Here is a 14,331-nt window from a genome sequence, read left to right on the forward strand (position 1 = left end):
GCCGGCCGGCCGGCGCTAAGCGCCAAGAGGCGGCCGGGGTGCCGCGCGAGCGACAGGGCGCGACCGGCGGGGCGGGGCCCGCGATGCAAACGAGGGGGCGCGGCCAGCGGAGCGGTGGGGCGGCCGGGGCGGGGAGGAGGTGGCGAGCGCGGCCCCGCACGGACGAGGCGGGAGGCGCCGGGGCCGGGCCGGGTCGGGTCGGGCCGAGCGGGGGCGGCCGGGAAGTGCGGGGGGCGGGGACCGTCGCCGGGCGGTAGGGAGCGGGACGGGGCGCGGCGGCAGCAGCAGTCATCCCGGCGCACAAGGCAACGGAGCGGGAACATGGCGAGCGTAGGAAACGGCACGGAGGAGAGCGGCGGCGGCGAGGAGGTAACCGGTGGACAGCCGGCGGGAGGGCTCCGGGCGGGCGGGCAGCGGTCGGTCATGCCCTGCCGGCGCGGCGGCGGGGGGAGGTGCGGGCGGGGACCCTGCTCCGCCGGCATCCCCATCGCCACCTGCCGCCGCGCCGGGGCCGGGCGGGCGGGCAGCCCCCTCCCCGCGGGTCAGGCCCGGCCGCCGGTGGGGCAAGGGGCCGCCGGGACTTGGGGAAAGTTTTCCCGGCGACGGGGTCGCAGGGAGCCCCTTTCCAGCCCCCCGCTGTGATTTTTCTCCCCTCATCCGCCTCGTCCTCTTCCCATTTTTTCTTTCACCCCAGCTCCGCGTCATCGCCGCGCTGCTCCGTGCGAGTTCGCCGCGCCGCCTCTCCGGTGCGCGTTCCTGCCCGGCGGCGGGCGGCGCATCCCCCGCGCAGGGCAGTGGCAGCGCAGGGGCAGCGCAGCGCAGGTGTGCGGGCAGCACCGCTGCCTGCTGCGCGGGTGGTTCGGCGCGGCTGCGGCCGCGGGATTCGCTGCGTGGCCCGGGCCGGTCGGCCGGCAGGCGTTACTGCCGGGGTGGCCGGGGGGGCTGCGGCGCCTCGTCGTGGGCGCAGTGTGCGCCGTCCTGCCGCGGGAGGGCTGGGCAGTCCGTGTGCCCGGGAAGTGGAATCGGGCAGAACCGCACTTGATGTGAGGTGCGTTATAGGCTGGAGTTCGTAATTTCGCTGTTGCTTTGTTAAAGGTCTCTTAAACAGCCCAAGCACGAATTCCTTAAAGTGATCACCTGAACTTTTACGTTTCCTTTGTATCCTATTGGTACCGAAAGACGCGGTGGCAGAACTCGTTGACAGCACCCCTGGGAAGGCTGGTGATAGTAAGGGGTCTCCTAGACTAGCTTTGGAAAAAGGTACTACTGCAAAACTGGAGGCAGTTTTAACTGGATGGTGCTTTTGAACACAGTAGATTGCAGTCCTGGCATACACATGTGGGAATATTGACTTGATTTCTGGCTGTGTAATCTAAAATGAACGAATTTAGCTTTGTGTACATTCAGCAGCTTCTTCAAAAGATTTGTAAGGCACGCCTGCAGCCAAACTTTGCTGAAGGCTTATGAATCATATGGTTACATCATAGTTGGGTTTTTGTTTTTTGTTGTTTTGTTTTCTTTTTTTAAACCATGTTGGGATGATTTTTGAAAACAGGGATGTAGTAAGTGCCCCGTTTCTGAAGTAAGGCAGTGTTTTATACAACAGGGCAACAGACAAATACACGTGTGGGACTTGGTATGAGGTGTAGTTCATTTGAGTCCTCATGTTTTGTATTTGGCAGTTGCAGAAGATGTTTCTGGAAGAGATGATAAAAACCAGCTTGTTCTTTTTCATGGTTGGAAGGTTGGGTTATATTGAGAAGTTTTATTTTGGAGCGTGCTATAGAAATTGCTGCTTCCTGAGGTTATGGTGTGGAGGCACAAGGGGAAGAGGATGTGAAATGCTTGAATTTTGCTGTATACTGAAGTGAATCAGTGCAAAATCATAGTGTGATCTCTGCAGAGCTGAGTATTTTGTTCAGATATAAAGAGTAGTACCAGTGAGAACAAGGTACTAAGAAGCTTGCTGTTTTCAGGAAGCAAGTAGTTGGAATTCACAGTTGTTACAACAGGTATTTAGCAACTTACAGCCCAGCTGCCCTGTGTGAACAATACGGAAGAATATTCTTCACTGAGTTTGCTATTGAGTGTCAGTGCTTTGTTAGAAAAAAAGAAGCTGCCATGCAAACAATTTGAAAGGTAGGCATAAAAGTACCTGAAAAAGGCTTAATTTAAGCAATAGACTGCAAAAAGTGCAAAGCTTTCTCCAATGAGCTCGAAAGACTTCGTGATCCTTGCAGAGACCTGTGCTTGATTTGCTGGAGTCTGAAACAGACCGGAATTATTAATGGAATGAGTGCTTGGATTTTTCCTGGTGAGATCCCAGAGTGCAGGAGGGGAGGGTGAACAGTGGCTTGATATTGGGGTGAGTCACTGCTTCTGTAACAGAAGTCTAGACCACTGTAAGCTGGGTTTGCCTATGGGTTTACCACATCTGTTTACTCAAGCTGGATGTGATTTCAGCACTTCATGCATGAGGTAGTTGGTTTTAAGTGTTTTAGGTGGGGTTTTTGTAAGTGTTAGCGGCGGTTATGGTGTTGGGGAACTGAAGCTGGGGAATGTTACTATTAGCTTTGCTCTTAAAGAGCTGTGTGCATCTAAATAATGTTTACATGAAGTATGGCAGATGGGAACTCTGCTTCCTGATTTTAAAAGTGTACATGCTTAGTACTATATGAACATAGCTTTCAGCACATAATTTTGCTTTGCAGGGACTTGGGAATACTCATCCCTGAAGCTTTGAAGGACATGCTAAGCTAAACCTTGAAGTTGTTTCCTGCTTAACAGGATATTGACCAGGAAGAACCCTGCTTCCAAAGTCCAAGGTTAAGGTAGCAGGTAGCTGGCCCCTGCTGTAGTCCCTGATGAGTAAAATTTCTGGTTTTCCTTATACTTCTTTCAGCTCAAGGAAGTGTCAGATAGTTTGTTTGTTTATATTTAATTTTTTTACTGATTTATGCCTCATTGTCCTCCAGCTTGGCTTTCCAGTGGGCATGGTGAGGAAGTGGTGTGAAGTGTAAATAAGTCTTTGGGTTTTTCCCCTCAGCTAATACAGCGTGGTAGTCCAGTGTTTAGGCATGATGTTTTGTTCTTTTTTTTTTTTTAAAAAAAACAACAACAAAACCAAACACCAACAGAAGTTGGAAACCTAAGCCTAAGAGGCTCTATTATTGAGATGGTGTTAGGGGTATGCTCATCTGGGAAAACAAGTGGTTATTAAACTTGGGATTTTCCTGAGCAGTGTTGCTTCCTGGGTGTTAGTGTGTGTGGTCATCCTCTACTAGGAAGCAGTTTCCTAGGTGCTATGTGATCAGAGTGAAAGTGGCCATCTGTGGTGTGTCCAGTTGTGAACTCAAAATGTGAGGTGCCATTGGCACTTAAACCACTATATGACACTGAATTGACCTGCTAAAAGTACTCGTATTAGTAGGAACAGGTTGCAAATCTAGGACAGGTATGCTTAACTTTAATGGCAAAGGAGCACTTCCAGCAATTGCAGAGTCTTCAAGCAAAACTTTAAGCCCCCACTCCCTGCTGCCCTCCCCCCCACCCCGGTCTAAAGATTACTTAAAATAGTGGGCCAGATCTGCTTCACATTAAGTTCACTCTGTGCTGCCCTGGTTTTTCAAAGTCTTAAAGCCAGCTTAATTGGTTACTTGGGGATTCCCTATCCATTAAAAAAAACCTAGCAAACCCAACCTTGGCTTTTGTGCATGCGAGTGTTTTGGCCAGACAAAGGATCATGGTAAAGAAGTATCTAGATGCTAAAAAAAAATGCCTTGTTTGGCCGCACTGAGCCAGACTAAGGATTATACACAGATCTGAAAGTGATTTGGTGCCCTTGCTGTGGTTGACTTCAAGGCTTGTATTAAGGACAGCTTGGCCAATTCAGCTAATCTGTGCCTCAGCTCTAAAGTAACATTAAGGAAAATTTAGGTAATGAAGACCCGATAATGTGTGCTGTATTCTCTTGAACCGCCCAAGCGGGGACAAACACTGTACAGGCTGGCTTTATCAGCCTGGACAGTTTATCTCCAGAACTAATTCCAAAATGAAACCAGCACTGTCTTTAACTCAAAAGCTGTTTAGTACTGGTTAGTACTCCAAGTACTCAAGCTTTTCATCCACTGCTGCAACAGCTGCTGCACTTGTAATCAAAGAACTTGCTGCTGGTATGCTTCTTCCCACCAGTAGTTTAATATAATAATGTACTTTAGAATAAATTACAGAAGTGTGCAGCACTGGCTGTTCTTGCTCTCTTGTTTAGGAGGATTCTTCACCAGTTTTGTTTGGTAATTCCAGCCTGGAAGAAGAGTTTCAGTGGTGAGAAATGGTGGTAGCTGCACTGCCCTGGAGACTTTGGGAAGCTGGAAACAGGCCACTATGATGCATTTTTCACCTGAAAAAGTGAAGAATATGTGGGAATACTGAGTTGGGAAGGGGTAGTAAGGGCAATTCCTGTCATGAAGGATGATTGTTTTAAAACATCCTAATCTAATTTGTTTGGTTTTGTCTCTCTAGAGAAGTAGATCTTGCCCAACTGGAGAATGTAATATTTGAACTTTTATTGGCTTATTCCGAAGGCTTGTGCTTTGGCATTTAGCTCATCTGTGTTTCCTGTTCCTGTTTTGGCCCCATCCTACTGTCAAAGTACATCTGCCTCTAAGATGATGGGCATGCTATTCCAGCAGCACAGATGAGAAAAGGACCATGGGAAAACTGAGTGTGACTACTAATTTCTTCTTTATTAAATAACACTTTGTTGCTGTTTCTGCTTCTGAGGTTCTTTATTTTGAATAAAACTTTGTTTTACCCATGGGTGTACTTGTTGAGGTATTATTTTTCCATGCAACCACCTATTCAAGGTAAGATGTGTATTCTCAATTTTATATTACCTTATTTTCTGAGATACCTAATTTTTATTGTTCACTTTTTTCTATTTCTTATTTGCCTTTCTAGAGCTTGCTTCATACATCTGTTTGAGCCCCTTGGTTGTCTGTGACCAAATTTGAAAGCCAGGTAGACTGAGAAAAGAAAATGCGGCTTAAGTCTTTGTTGGTTTCCTGGAAGGGAAAAGGAAGTATATGTAACTGTTCCAATTAAACTTTCTTATTTTCTTATTTCATTACAATGATGAAACTAATTCACTTTAGTTAGTTAGTGTGCTGTTCCTCCTCACACTAAGGGATAAAAGGTACAGGGGATATGAAGAAAGGTGGAGTTACTGTGGAAAGCACCAGATGCCTCCTAGGGAGGCAGGGCTGACCGATAAACTTGTGAATTTGTCTGTTATGATTTGCTTTTACTTCTCTTTTCGATGTTTGGTTTTTTTATGTGTGGGGTTGTGTGAGGTGGTGATATTTATTTTGTATATAGATGGAAAAAAAGTAGAACAAAAACTAAGAGTCAATTTTTTTGTTTTTTTCCTTAAGGCTTTGTTTTTTCTTTGCATATGGAGAAGCTTCTATTCTGTTGTGGAAAGCAGCATCTAATATCTTTTGTGAAGTCTTTGCACTGAGCAGTGGAATTTACTGTCCTTATGGTTATAGCTGTCTTGGTAACTGTAGCTGAAAGCTTGCCATGCACTATATGGAAAGACAACTCTATTTCATGTGTAAACTTAAAGGGGTATAGATTCTTCTTGTAGTTACGGTAGATCTGTGTGAGAATTCAGACTTAGTGGAAGCATGTTTAGTTCTGCAAACAAGTTCTTCCCTTGTTGATATCTTGGTGCCAGTGTGTTTGCAACAAAACTCTAGACCTGATGGGCTTGTTGGAACTGCTGGAGGTCAATGACTTGTCTTGGGTAAGGGTTCCTGTTCTCACGGCAAAGAAGTTGCATGTTGAAAGAGAAAAGGAACACAATTGCTTCTTGGCAGACCATGGGTTATATAGCAGCATAGCCCAGGATGACTCAACGTATGAGTAGGTGATAAGCATGCATAGTCTTATGCCTCCTGTTTTGTTAAGTAAGTCTCCTATAGCTTACCTAACCAAAAGGACTTGCAATGACAAGGGAAATTTCAAATAAGTAATAGGGCTTTCTCTTCTTGCGTGGCACCGGCAGACAAGGTGGAGGTAAGATCATAGTTGCTGGGGGCAGGCTGGCAGGAGTACAGCCTGATAGACCACATCGATCTGGTGGGCAGTGGTTTTCACACATGCTGTTTCCTCTGGATTAATAGAAACAATATTATACTTGTAGGAGCAGACATGGTGGATCACTGCTCTCATTTTGAAAAGAGAGCAAAATCATGCAACTGAAGACCTGAGAACTGGCTTTCAGAGGTGGATTTCTGCTGCTGTTGATGTGTGTTCTGATTAGAGCCTGGGCATGTCCAAGACCTTTGTGCCATAGGCGGTCAGAAATGTGAGAATTTGTGTGTGAGTGCTAAAAACTTCTTCTGCTTTTCTAAGTTCTCTAAGGCTCAAAAAAATGTTTCAGGTGAGTCAGTAGCAAATAAATATCATGGACCTGTGTACTTATTCCCAAACAGCAGGTGCTAAAAGTAAGATTTTCTTATCAAGCCGGTGAAAACCTGCCTGTCATCTTATTCTGTCTAGACATCTTATTCTGTCTAGAGTAAGGAAGCAATGCTGCTACCACATAGTAACGCAGGATAGTCAATACCTCAGATCTTGTTAGCAGTGATACTTTTTGTTATGATGCAGTGAGTGTGTCATGTCTTTATTCCACTTCTCATGCATTTACTGTGCAATAGATTAGTAAATAAACTTTGCAAGCCAGTGTTCGGGTGTGCAGCATTGCTTTGATTTCTTCTTGTCTACAGGAGTCAGCATCGAGCGCACTCTTGCTATCCAGAAATCCTTTTGTTGGAGGATGTACAATGACAGTCTGTCATAAAAACAGAGGGTCTGGAAGAACCCTGTTTCTGAAGACAGTAATTTCTGTGTTTGGCACCAGCTGGCCGTACTGGTTTTTCTAGGAAGTGTGGTGTATAGTAGCTGAGTAGTAATACTTGGCTGTACCTAGTAGTAGGTGGCCAGAAGAAAGAAGAAATATTCACATTAGCTTTAGTTGAGGAAAGTGTGATTGTAAAGGTAGAATATGTCACACTGTCCTTTATTTTGACCAAGAAATTATGGACTAGGAAGATGTTTTATCTGGGTTCTCTACCTTAGCACTGTTGATAACGCAATGCAGTGGGGCAGCTAGCTAAACTTGTTCTCTGTGTTTTTGTGGTGTGTGTTTGTTTTTTTTTTTTTCTCCTTTTCTGCAAACTTAGGAAGCTTCCAGGGCTGGAACAAATTACTTTTTTTCATTTATATTTTCTTTTTTTTAAAGAAGTATGAATAGTAATTCACTGTTAAATGGCTACTCTAATGTCCTGAGGCAAAACCTGAGCTTGCTGTTGAAAATACGGCAGACATACAGAATTACCAGTTGTGGCTTTATTAAAGAGTCCTTTTTTAATTTTTTTTTAAGGTGAAGCAAATTTGTGCAGATCTTTAGGGATTTTATAGCTTACCTGGCTAGTTGCTGCTGAAGAAACGTGTCAAAAACTGAAATATTCCACATTCTGTACAAAACTTTCCCACTTGAATTTGAGGAGATAATTTTTCATGGGAACAGTTACAAATAATGACTGAAAAGAGTCATAGTATGTGAGGTGAAGCTTCAGTGCTTCTTGACTTATTTTTTAATAAACTGTAGCATAACTGAAGGCTTTGTGATACACAGTTTGTTAGGGCCTTCCCGGCAAGGAAAATGTTTTGAAAAGGAATCCTATTAACTGCATTGAGGGGGAGCTGGAGTGAGTGTGTTTGATCCATTTTTATCTAAACACTAGATTATTATATCCTTAAATCTTTATCACATGTTAGTCATGTTGATTATAATGTTCTTTGTCAAGGGAAATGTGAAAAGCATGGCAACTAAACATTGGAGACAAAGCAGTTTAGATAAATTTAAGTGTGTGACTTGGACCAAAAGAAGAACTTTAAGGTAAGACTCAGTGGCTTAAACGTAGTATTAAGGAGTATCTAAATCTGTGCCTTGTCCAGATGGAGAAATCTTCGCATGAAAAACACGCGCAGCTCTGGAAAATCCAGTTAAATGTATCTCCCTGTGTACTGCTACTTGACACCACTGAAGTAGCTGGCTCTGTTAAGCTGCGTTTTACTGAGCTTAAGAAAAGTCTCTTTAAAACCTTGAGAAAGAGAGATTCAGCAGCAGCTGAGTGTCTGTGTCTTTTAATGTAATTTGGATTAAAGAGCTATATATGGCTATAGCTCCCTCTATCAGTGGAAAATATGTGGTAGCTCATGGCCAGTCACTTCTGGAAGATGCAATGGTTAGTCTGGCAAAGAGCTGCGACTTCAGCTAAATGTGAACTATGTAAATTCAAGTCATGCTGAGTAGAAGGGATCACACAAGTTGTGTGGTTAAGTTTCAGAGTGAATGTATTTCTCAGTAAGTGAACACCAAAGGACTGTTAAGGCCCAAGTGAAATAAATTATGGTGGGCTGTTTACAAGTCCATTTTGCTTGTTTGAATGGTGGGATTTTGATCTTTCATTTGAGTTAACTGATATGTTTGGAGTGGAATTGTAAAGTAAATGAAAGTTGTCCCGGCTTTGTACTTTTTTTGTGAACTGGAAACAGAAGCACAGTCTCATGCCAGTGTCACAAATCAGGTCCCAACGGACCTCCTGCAAGTCATGCTCTATATTTATTCTCTTGTTCTGCAGTTCAGAGTTCTACCATGGAGGACTCCTTGTAACTGCTTTCTGAATTGGCACTTGTGATTTTGTACACTGGAGTAGTTGAAAAGTGAGCTTGCAGATTTAAGTAGTGATGTGCCTGAGTGAAGAGAAGGGATATTCTTGCCTCTAAGGGAAAGTAGGCAAGTAGTTACTGGAGAGCTTTTATAGCTCTGTGTCCATGGTGCCTTGCTTTTGGGATTTCATGCTGAATCAACTAAGTTGTTCAGCTTACAGATGTGTCGTCAAAGGTAACTGCACTGGCACAACTGAAGGAGTAGGGGAAGAAAAGTGTGGGGACAAGGACTAGAGACTGGGTGGTAGGAAGGTGCTTGTATGCTTTCTCTGAATGGTTTTAAGAGTTGCAAGTGTGGGATGTAGTTTATGGTACTTTTAAACTAGTTTCTCTGCAAAAAGCAGTCTCCCTTCGCTAATGGGATTTGAGCAGTTGCCTTTAATTCTGTCAGTGAGTGCATGTCCGTGTGGTGCAGCAGAGAAGGGAGCTCTCCTGACATCCCTCAAAGACCTCACTTTTCCAGTGTTGTTAACATTTTGGGTTCGTTTGAGTCGTGATTTTTATTTTTTGTTAAACCCACATAACTTCCCTGGTGTGTGTTGCTTTTTGTTTGTGGAAATCCTCTGCTGTTACAAGGACAGGTGGAGTGCGAGAAGGGGCAGCTGAAGTTAAGATTTTTGATGGCAGCCCAGGATACAGGGCTTGGTTTCTTAGTTGTCTCTGAAGCATGTTCCTCTTGTCCTTGACTGAAGCTGAGCACAGAAGTTTTGTTTGGTCTGTTGTGTTTATTTTAGCTTTGGTCAGTGTTAGGGGTAGTAGAGCATGTGGTTTTACACTGGGAAGGTAAACTTTGTATGAGTTTTGTATCTGTGTAGATCATACCTTACAGTAGCAGTTGGTTTCTTTGGATGACATAGGTGAGTTCTGGAAACTACTAAACTTACATTTTAATAGTTGCAGAAAGTGGTCTAAATTGTATCTTTCTTACATAGAAATTTTACCCTTTGGTCAGTGTTTTTTGCACAGTCTGAAGAAGTAATTAAATTATGTGAGATTTCAGAAAACTTTGCAACAGCCACCACAAATTAGAAAACTTTCTAGTATATGATGACTGTGGGCTATAGTGAAAATGGATATGGATACCAGGAACGGGCAGAGATCACTTGTGACATAAATAGTTCCCTGGCAGCCTAGAATAGTTGTCTGGCTGATACTTCTCTTTTCATAGTTTAAAAGAAGTAGTCTACGCCTTGTGTGACGAGTTTGGCTTTTCTGTTTTTGTGTCTGTGAGTGCTGACGGGAGGAAGTGGTGTGCAGAGGTTCTGTGCTTTAGATTGGACCCTGTGGTCATGTGGGCTTTCCTTTTGTGCAGCGTGAGTCATGACAGCCAGTTCACGGGACACTTGCTGCAGTGTGGGCTTGTTGTAAAGGAAGCAATGCTCTGGTTGCCTGTGAGTACACAATGCAAAGTGCCAAAAGAGGGCTATAACCTTTCGGGAAGAGGAGGAGGGAGTGTGTGTGCCTGAGCAGTTTCCTAGAGGCATTGACATTCTGTAACCTTGCATTTGGGGTAAAGTGACCCTTTGGGCAGAAGTGACAAATCTGGTAACAACTGTATATTTATTCTGTCCTTGTTGTTACACTCCAGCTAGAACTTCCAAAGGTTATAAATTCCTCATGACATCAGAAAGCTGTACAAGGAGTGTAGGGGATGTGGCAGGGGGTAACTGCACCTTTCTGTCAAGCTTTAATGTGTAGGTAAATGTTACAGCTTATATATGGGGAAACACATGCTGCTTTCAGTGCACCTGTGTAGTCTATTCAGTGTCTCTCTTCTGGATCCTGCAGCTGTCTTGCACTGCCTGAAGAAATACCATGCCCTGCTTGGGGATAGACTGGATGAAGAATTAAAGCAGGGGGAGCCTTGACTGAAGAAGGAAAGCTATAGACACATGACGCATTAACAAAACTTCGGGGGGACATTAATAGGTTAAGTGTAACTTTATGTTAATGAAATTTGAAGGCAGCTGTTACTTGTGAATCTTTGTTGTTTGTTTGTTTTTTTTAATGTAAGGGTTATCCTCATAACTTCAGATGAGTGTTTTCTGTTTATGCTTGCCTGTAAGTAGCCTAGGAAGAACTAACACTCTAGCTTACTGCCTGGTTAAGTCAAGACCCGATTGTGCTTAGTGTAATTTAACATGACACTTGGTCTGAATGTGACGCTATATTTCTGTGTTAGGTCTTTGTCTGTCTGACTTGCATTCTGGTGGAAAGACCACAAACTCTCTAGAACACATTTACAAATTGGCTAGGAATTAGTTAGCTTCATTACTAGTATAAAGTTAAGTTTCAGTAGCCTTAAGATGATGCTTTTCTATTAATGAAAAAAATCTGATTGTTTCTAGGAGAGATGGAAGATGACCTGTGTCTGTTTTTCTCTGGACAAAAGTTATTGCTTCAATCCTGTATTACATACACTTCTAACTGTAGATAATGTTGGCTTCTAAAGCTCTGCTGCTCTGTTACTGCAGTTAGTACAAGGAGCAGAAGATACCCATAGAGACTTTCAAATTCTGTAATGAGATCAACGTTATCGTAAATAGGGTTGTGGGAATTGCTGTTACTGCAACAAGGCCTTCTTTTAAAGGAAATGAACCAGTTAATAAAAATCACTTAAGTTGCTTTTCACTATAAAATAGAACTTTGTGGTGCTAAATGTGTAACAACTGCTGTTGCATTCTGTACAGATGAGTAACCAGCTGTGTAGTCAAGAGGATCTTTTAATCTGAGGGAGGTTAATACCCAAGATGATCATATTAATGTCCCTTTCATATTTTCCCTTTTTTTGATTAGTTATAGGCAAACCAGCAAACATAACTGGCCCTGAATCATCTTTAATATGTGGTCAACATGTTTTGTTCCCCAGCTTGAGGTCATCTCTGAAAAGTATTGGTATCAGCAGTTCCAAGGTGGTGTCTCTGTAATGAGATTTATTTAGGATTATTGATTACATTGTAATTGGTAAGCAATCTGGAACGCTGACAAAATAGCCCTTTAGGAAACTGTAATTTGTAAGAGTTTTGATGCTTTTGTCTGGATCCGTGTGTAGTAAGTGCATGGTGAACCTGTTGCATAATCAGCATATTTTTTTTTAGCAGCTTTAGGAATCTGTGGAAACAAGTAAGCATTGAGCATCTGTATTTGAAAATGCCTGGAAGAGTTCAGGACAACACAATGTGCTCTTCCTCTTAGCTGTTTATATTTTACCCTTTTTCTTTTACAGGGCGGTGGTTTCCACTGTCTGCTTCTTTCTTATGTTGAGTCAAGACTGACTCTCAATTTGTAATTGCAGCTTGACTTACACTTTACAGACTTTGTTTGATCCATCCTGATATGTGCAAGATTCTTCTTTTTTAAAAAATTACAAAATTAGTGATTGATTTATTTTGTTTTCAACATAGTACATTGCATTACCAAGTCAGGTATGTTGTGGGGTGAGGACAGAGAGACTAGAACTGAAGTTTTGCTGCTTCCTGCTAAAAGCTACCCATGCGTAACATTAACTTGATTGTGGTACTAAAGACCTCATCAAAGCTTGGAATCTGTTGTATGCTAACAGATCTTTGGAGAAGGGCTTGGGAAATTCAGTAAATGTATTTTAATCTCAACTGCAAATACCTCAGCACAGTTTTTTTTCTAGAAAACCACCACCAAACGCTGACAAATCTCTTAGTAACCACTTCTGTCAGTCCTGGGCATAACTCTTGTAATGATGAAAACATACTAGTAATTCTGATACACCTTTAAAATTTTATCTGATGACAAACTTATAGAAAGCACTGCTGCTCTACTTGCTTGCACTTTCATAGATGACTGTTTCTCTTCATGGTACAAGTACAGCTGATGATACACTTCAGAGACCTCACATTCTGTTCAGATGTGCTATTGGTATGTCACAACACTAAGATAAAACTCCAAGTTTATTATTACTATTTAAAAATAAATTATTTGAATTCTGGTCTTGGTAGGTACCAAGCAACAATAATAGAACCTGTCCCTGAAGTACATGAATGCTCTAGCAACAGCACCCCTTACTTTGATTATGCAGTTGTTTTTTTACAGTGGATTGCAGTCTATCTGACTTGAGCAATTCTTATTTTCCTGGTGTTTTTTTTTAAAACCCATAAAGCACATTGTTGTGTGAATGAGATCAAGGAAGTCTGTGGAAGTATGACAACTGAAGTTGCATTTAAGTAAGATCTTTAGAAAGCCTCCTTGTATAAGCCATGCAATTCTCCATGGTAGGTAAGACACCTGTTGTCCTGAAAAAAATTACACCAGAAGAATTCCAAAGCCTACAGCCATGGTATCAATCATTATGCCATCAAAGTATAGCTGATACCCTTTCATCTAGTGAAAGTGATGGCATTTGTTTCTTAGCACTGGAATTGGGGAAAAAAATCAGTGACTGACCCTTTGTTATAAAACGGCCAGGTATTTTGGAAAGACTGGATTCAGTTCAGGATAACTCTTAAAGTTTCATGACTTTTACAAAACCAGAGACAAGATGGTTTGTGTTTTTGTTTTATTTTTTATTATTAGTTTTTTCCCCACAATTTATAGATTCTTTTGAATTTCCCACACTTGTTTATTATGAGATTGTGTCTGGCCTGTCAAGAGATAAGCACATTTCCACATTGCTTGAAGGGTAATTGCTGTTACTTCTCTTCTTTACGTTTTGTCTGATGGCTTAAAACCTTTGAAATGGTCTAGATTTATGATCCATTTTAGCATTAGAAATTTGTGTTTGCTACCTTTTTTTTTTTTAACCTCCTAGTTCTTTAGCTCCCTATTTTTGAGCACTGGTTGGTTATAGTTTTTCGCTGTCTCTAATGTTGATCAGCGGGGTCAACAGCTCAGTTAAGTTGCAGCTAACGGTGCTCCCACTAAAAAGTACATATTTGATTGGGGGATGGGTTATTTCTTTGCCTTCTGTTCTGAATAAACCTGTTCTTGACATCTAAGGATTTCAGTTTTTTTAAGACTTAGTTTAGTAGCAAATACTTAGGCTTACTAATGAAGTTTATCAGGGCAAAAATAGAAGTTGTAGCACTGAAATAATGAAAGAAACACAAATGGAAGGTGTTTTTACTTGCCATGAAATAACCACTTTTGCCTGACTTATCAGTGGTCATGGTGGCAGCATATCTAATATGGAAGCAGGAAGCAGGTGAAATTAACTGTTCTTTCCATCCAAGGCCGTTTGCATGGAACAAGTGATTTAAGGAACTTCTTTTCTTTCTCATTGGCTTCTAGCTGGTTTTCCAGGAGAATCATTCTCAGCCAGCAAACAAAAAATTAGAGAGTTCGGCTGTTGTTGCTTTCAGGTCTACTATAGGTGGGTTTGTTTGTTGTGTTGTGTTTGTTTTTTTTAGTATCCCACAATATCATAATGCATAAGGTAACATAAATGAAAACTGTCAGGTTTTGCCTCATCATTTACATCAGGAACCTGACATGGGACTGAAGGTGGAAGATTAGATGAGACTGTTGAATAGATCTACCCTTGTGAAAGGGGAAGAATTGGGA

At 42.3% G+C, this 14,331-nt stretch overlaps 1 protein-coding gene across 8 annotated transcripts in view; it reads left to right on the forward strand.

Moving 5' to 3' along the window:
• The first annotated feature begins 217 nt into the window (after positions 1-217).
• The window catches only part of TTC39B (tetratricopeptide repeat domain 39B), a 75,516-nt gene continuing 61,402 nt past the window's right edge, over positions 218-14,331 (forward strand). For 2 of the 8 annotated variants that reach the window (XM_027792733.2, XM_027792729.2), the window contains exons 1-2: positions 10,396-10,493; positions 10,588-10,728. Coding sequence is in view for 2 of the 8 variants with exons in the window: in XM_055790638.1 (XP_055646613.1) it covers positions 322-369 (48 nt within the window). In the remaining 6 variants the exon portion in view is untranslated. Of the gene's footprint in view, positions 370-10,100; positions 10,191-10,395; positions 10,498-10,517; positions 10,729-14,331 lie in introns of those variants that run through there. The other 6 variants (XM_027792732.2, XM_027792730.2, XM_055790638.1 and 3 more) reach the window with 6 other exon arrangements.

The sequence above is a fragment of the Falco peregrinus genome, chromosome Z, assembly GCF_023634155.1.
Source record: "Falco peregrinus isolate bFalPer1 chromosome Z, bFalPer1.pri, whole genome shotgun sequence".
In the NCBI taxonomy this organism is placed as follows: Eukaryota; Metazoa; Chordata; class Aves; order Falconiformes; family Falconidae; genus Falco; species Falco peregrinus.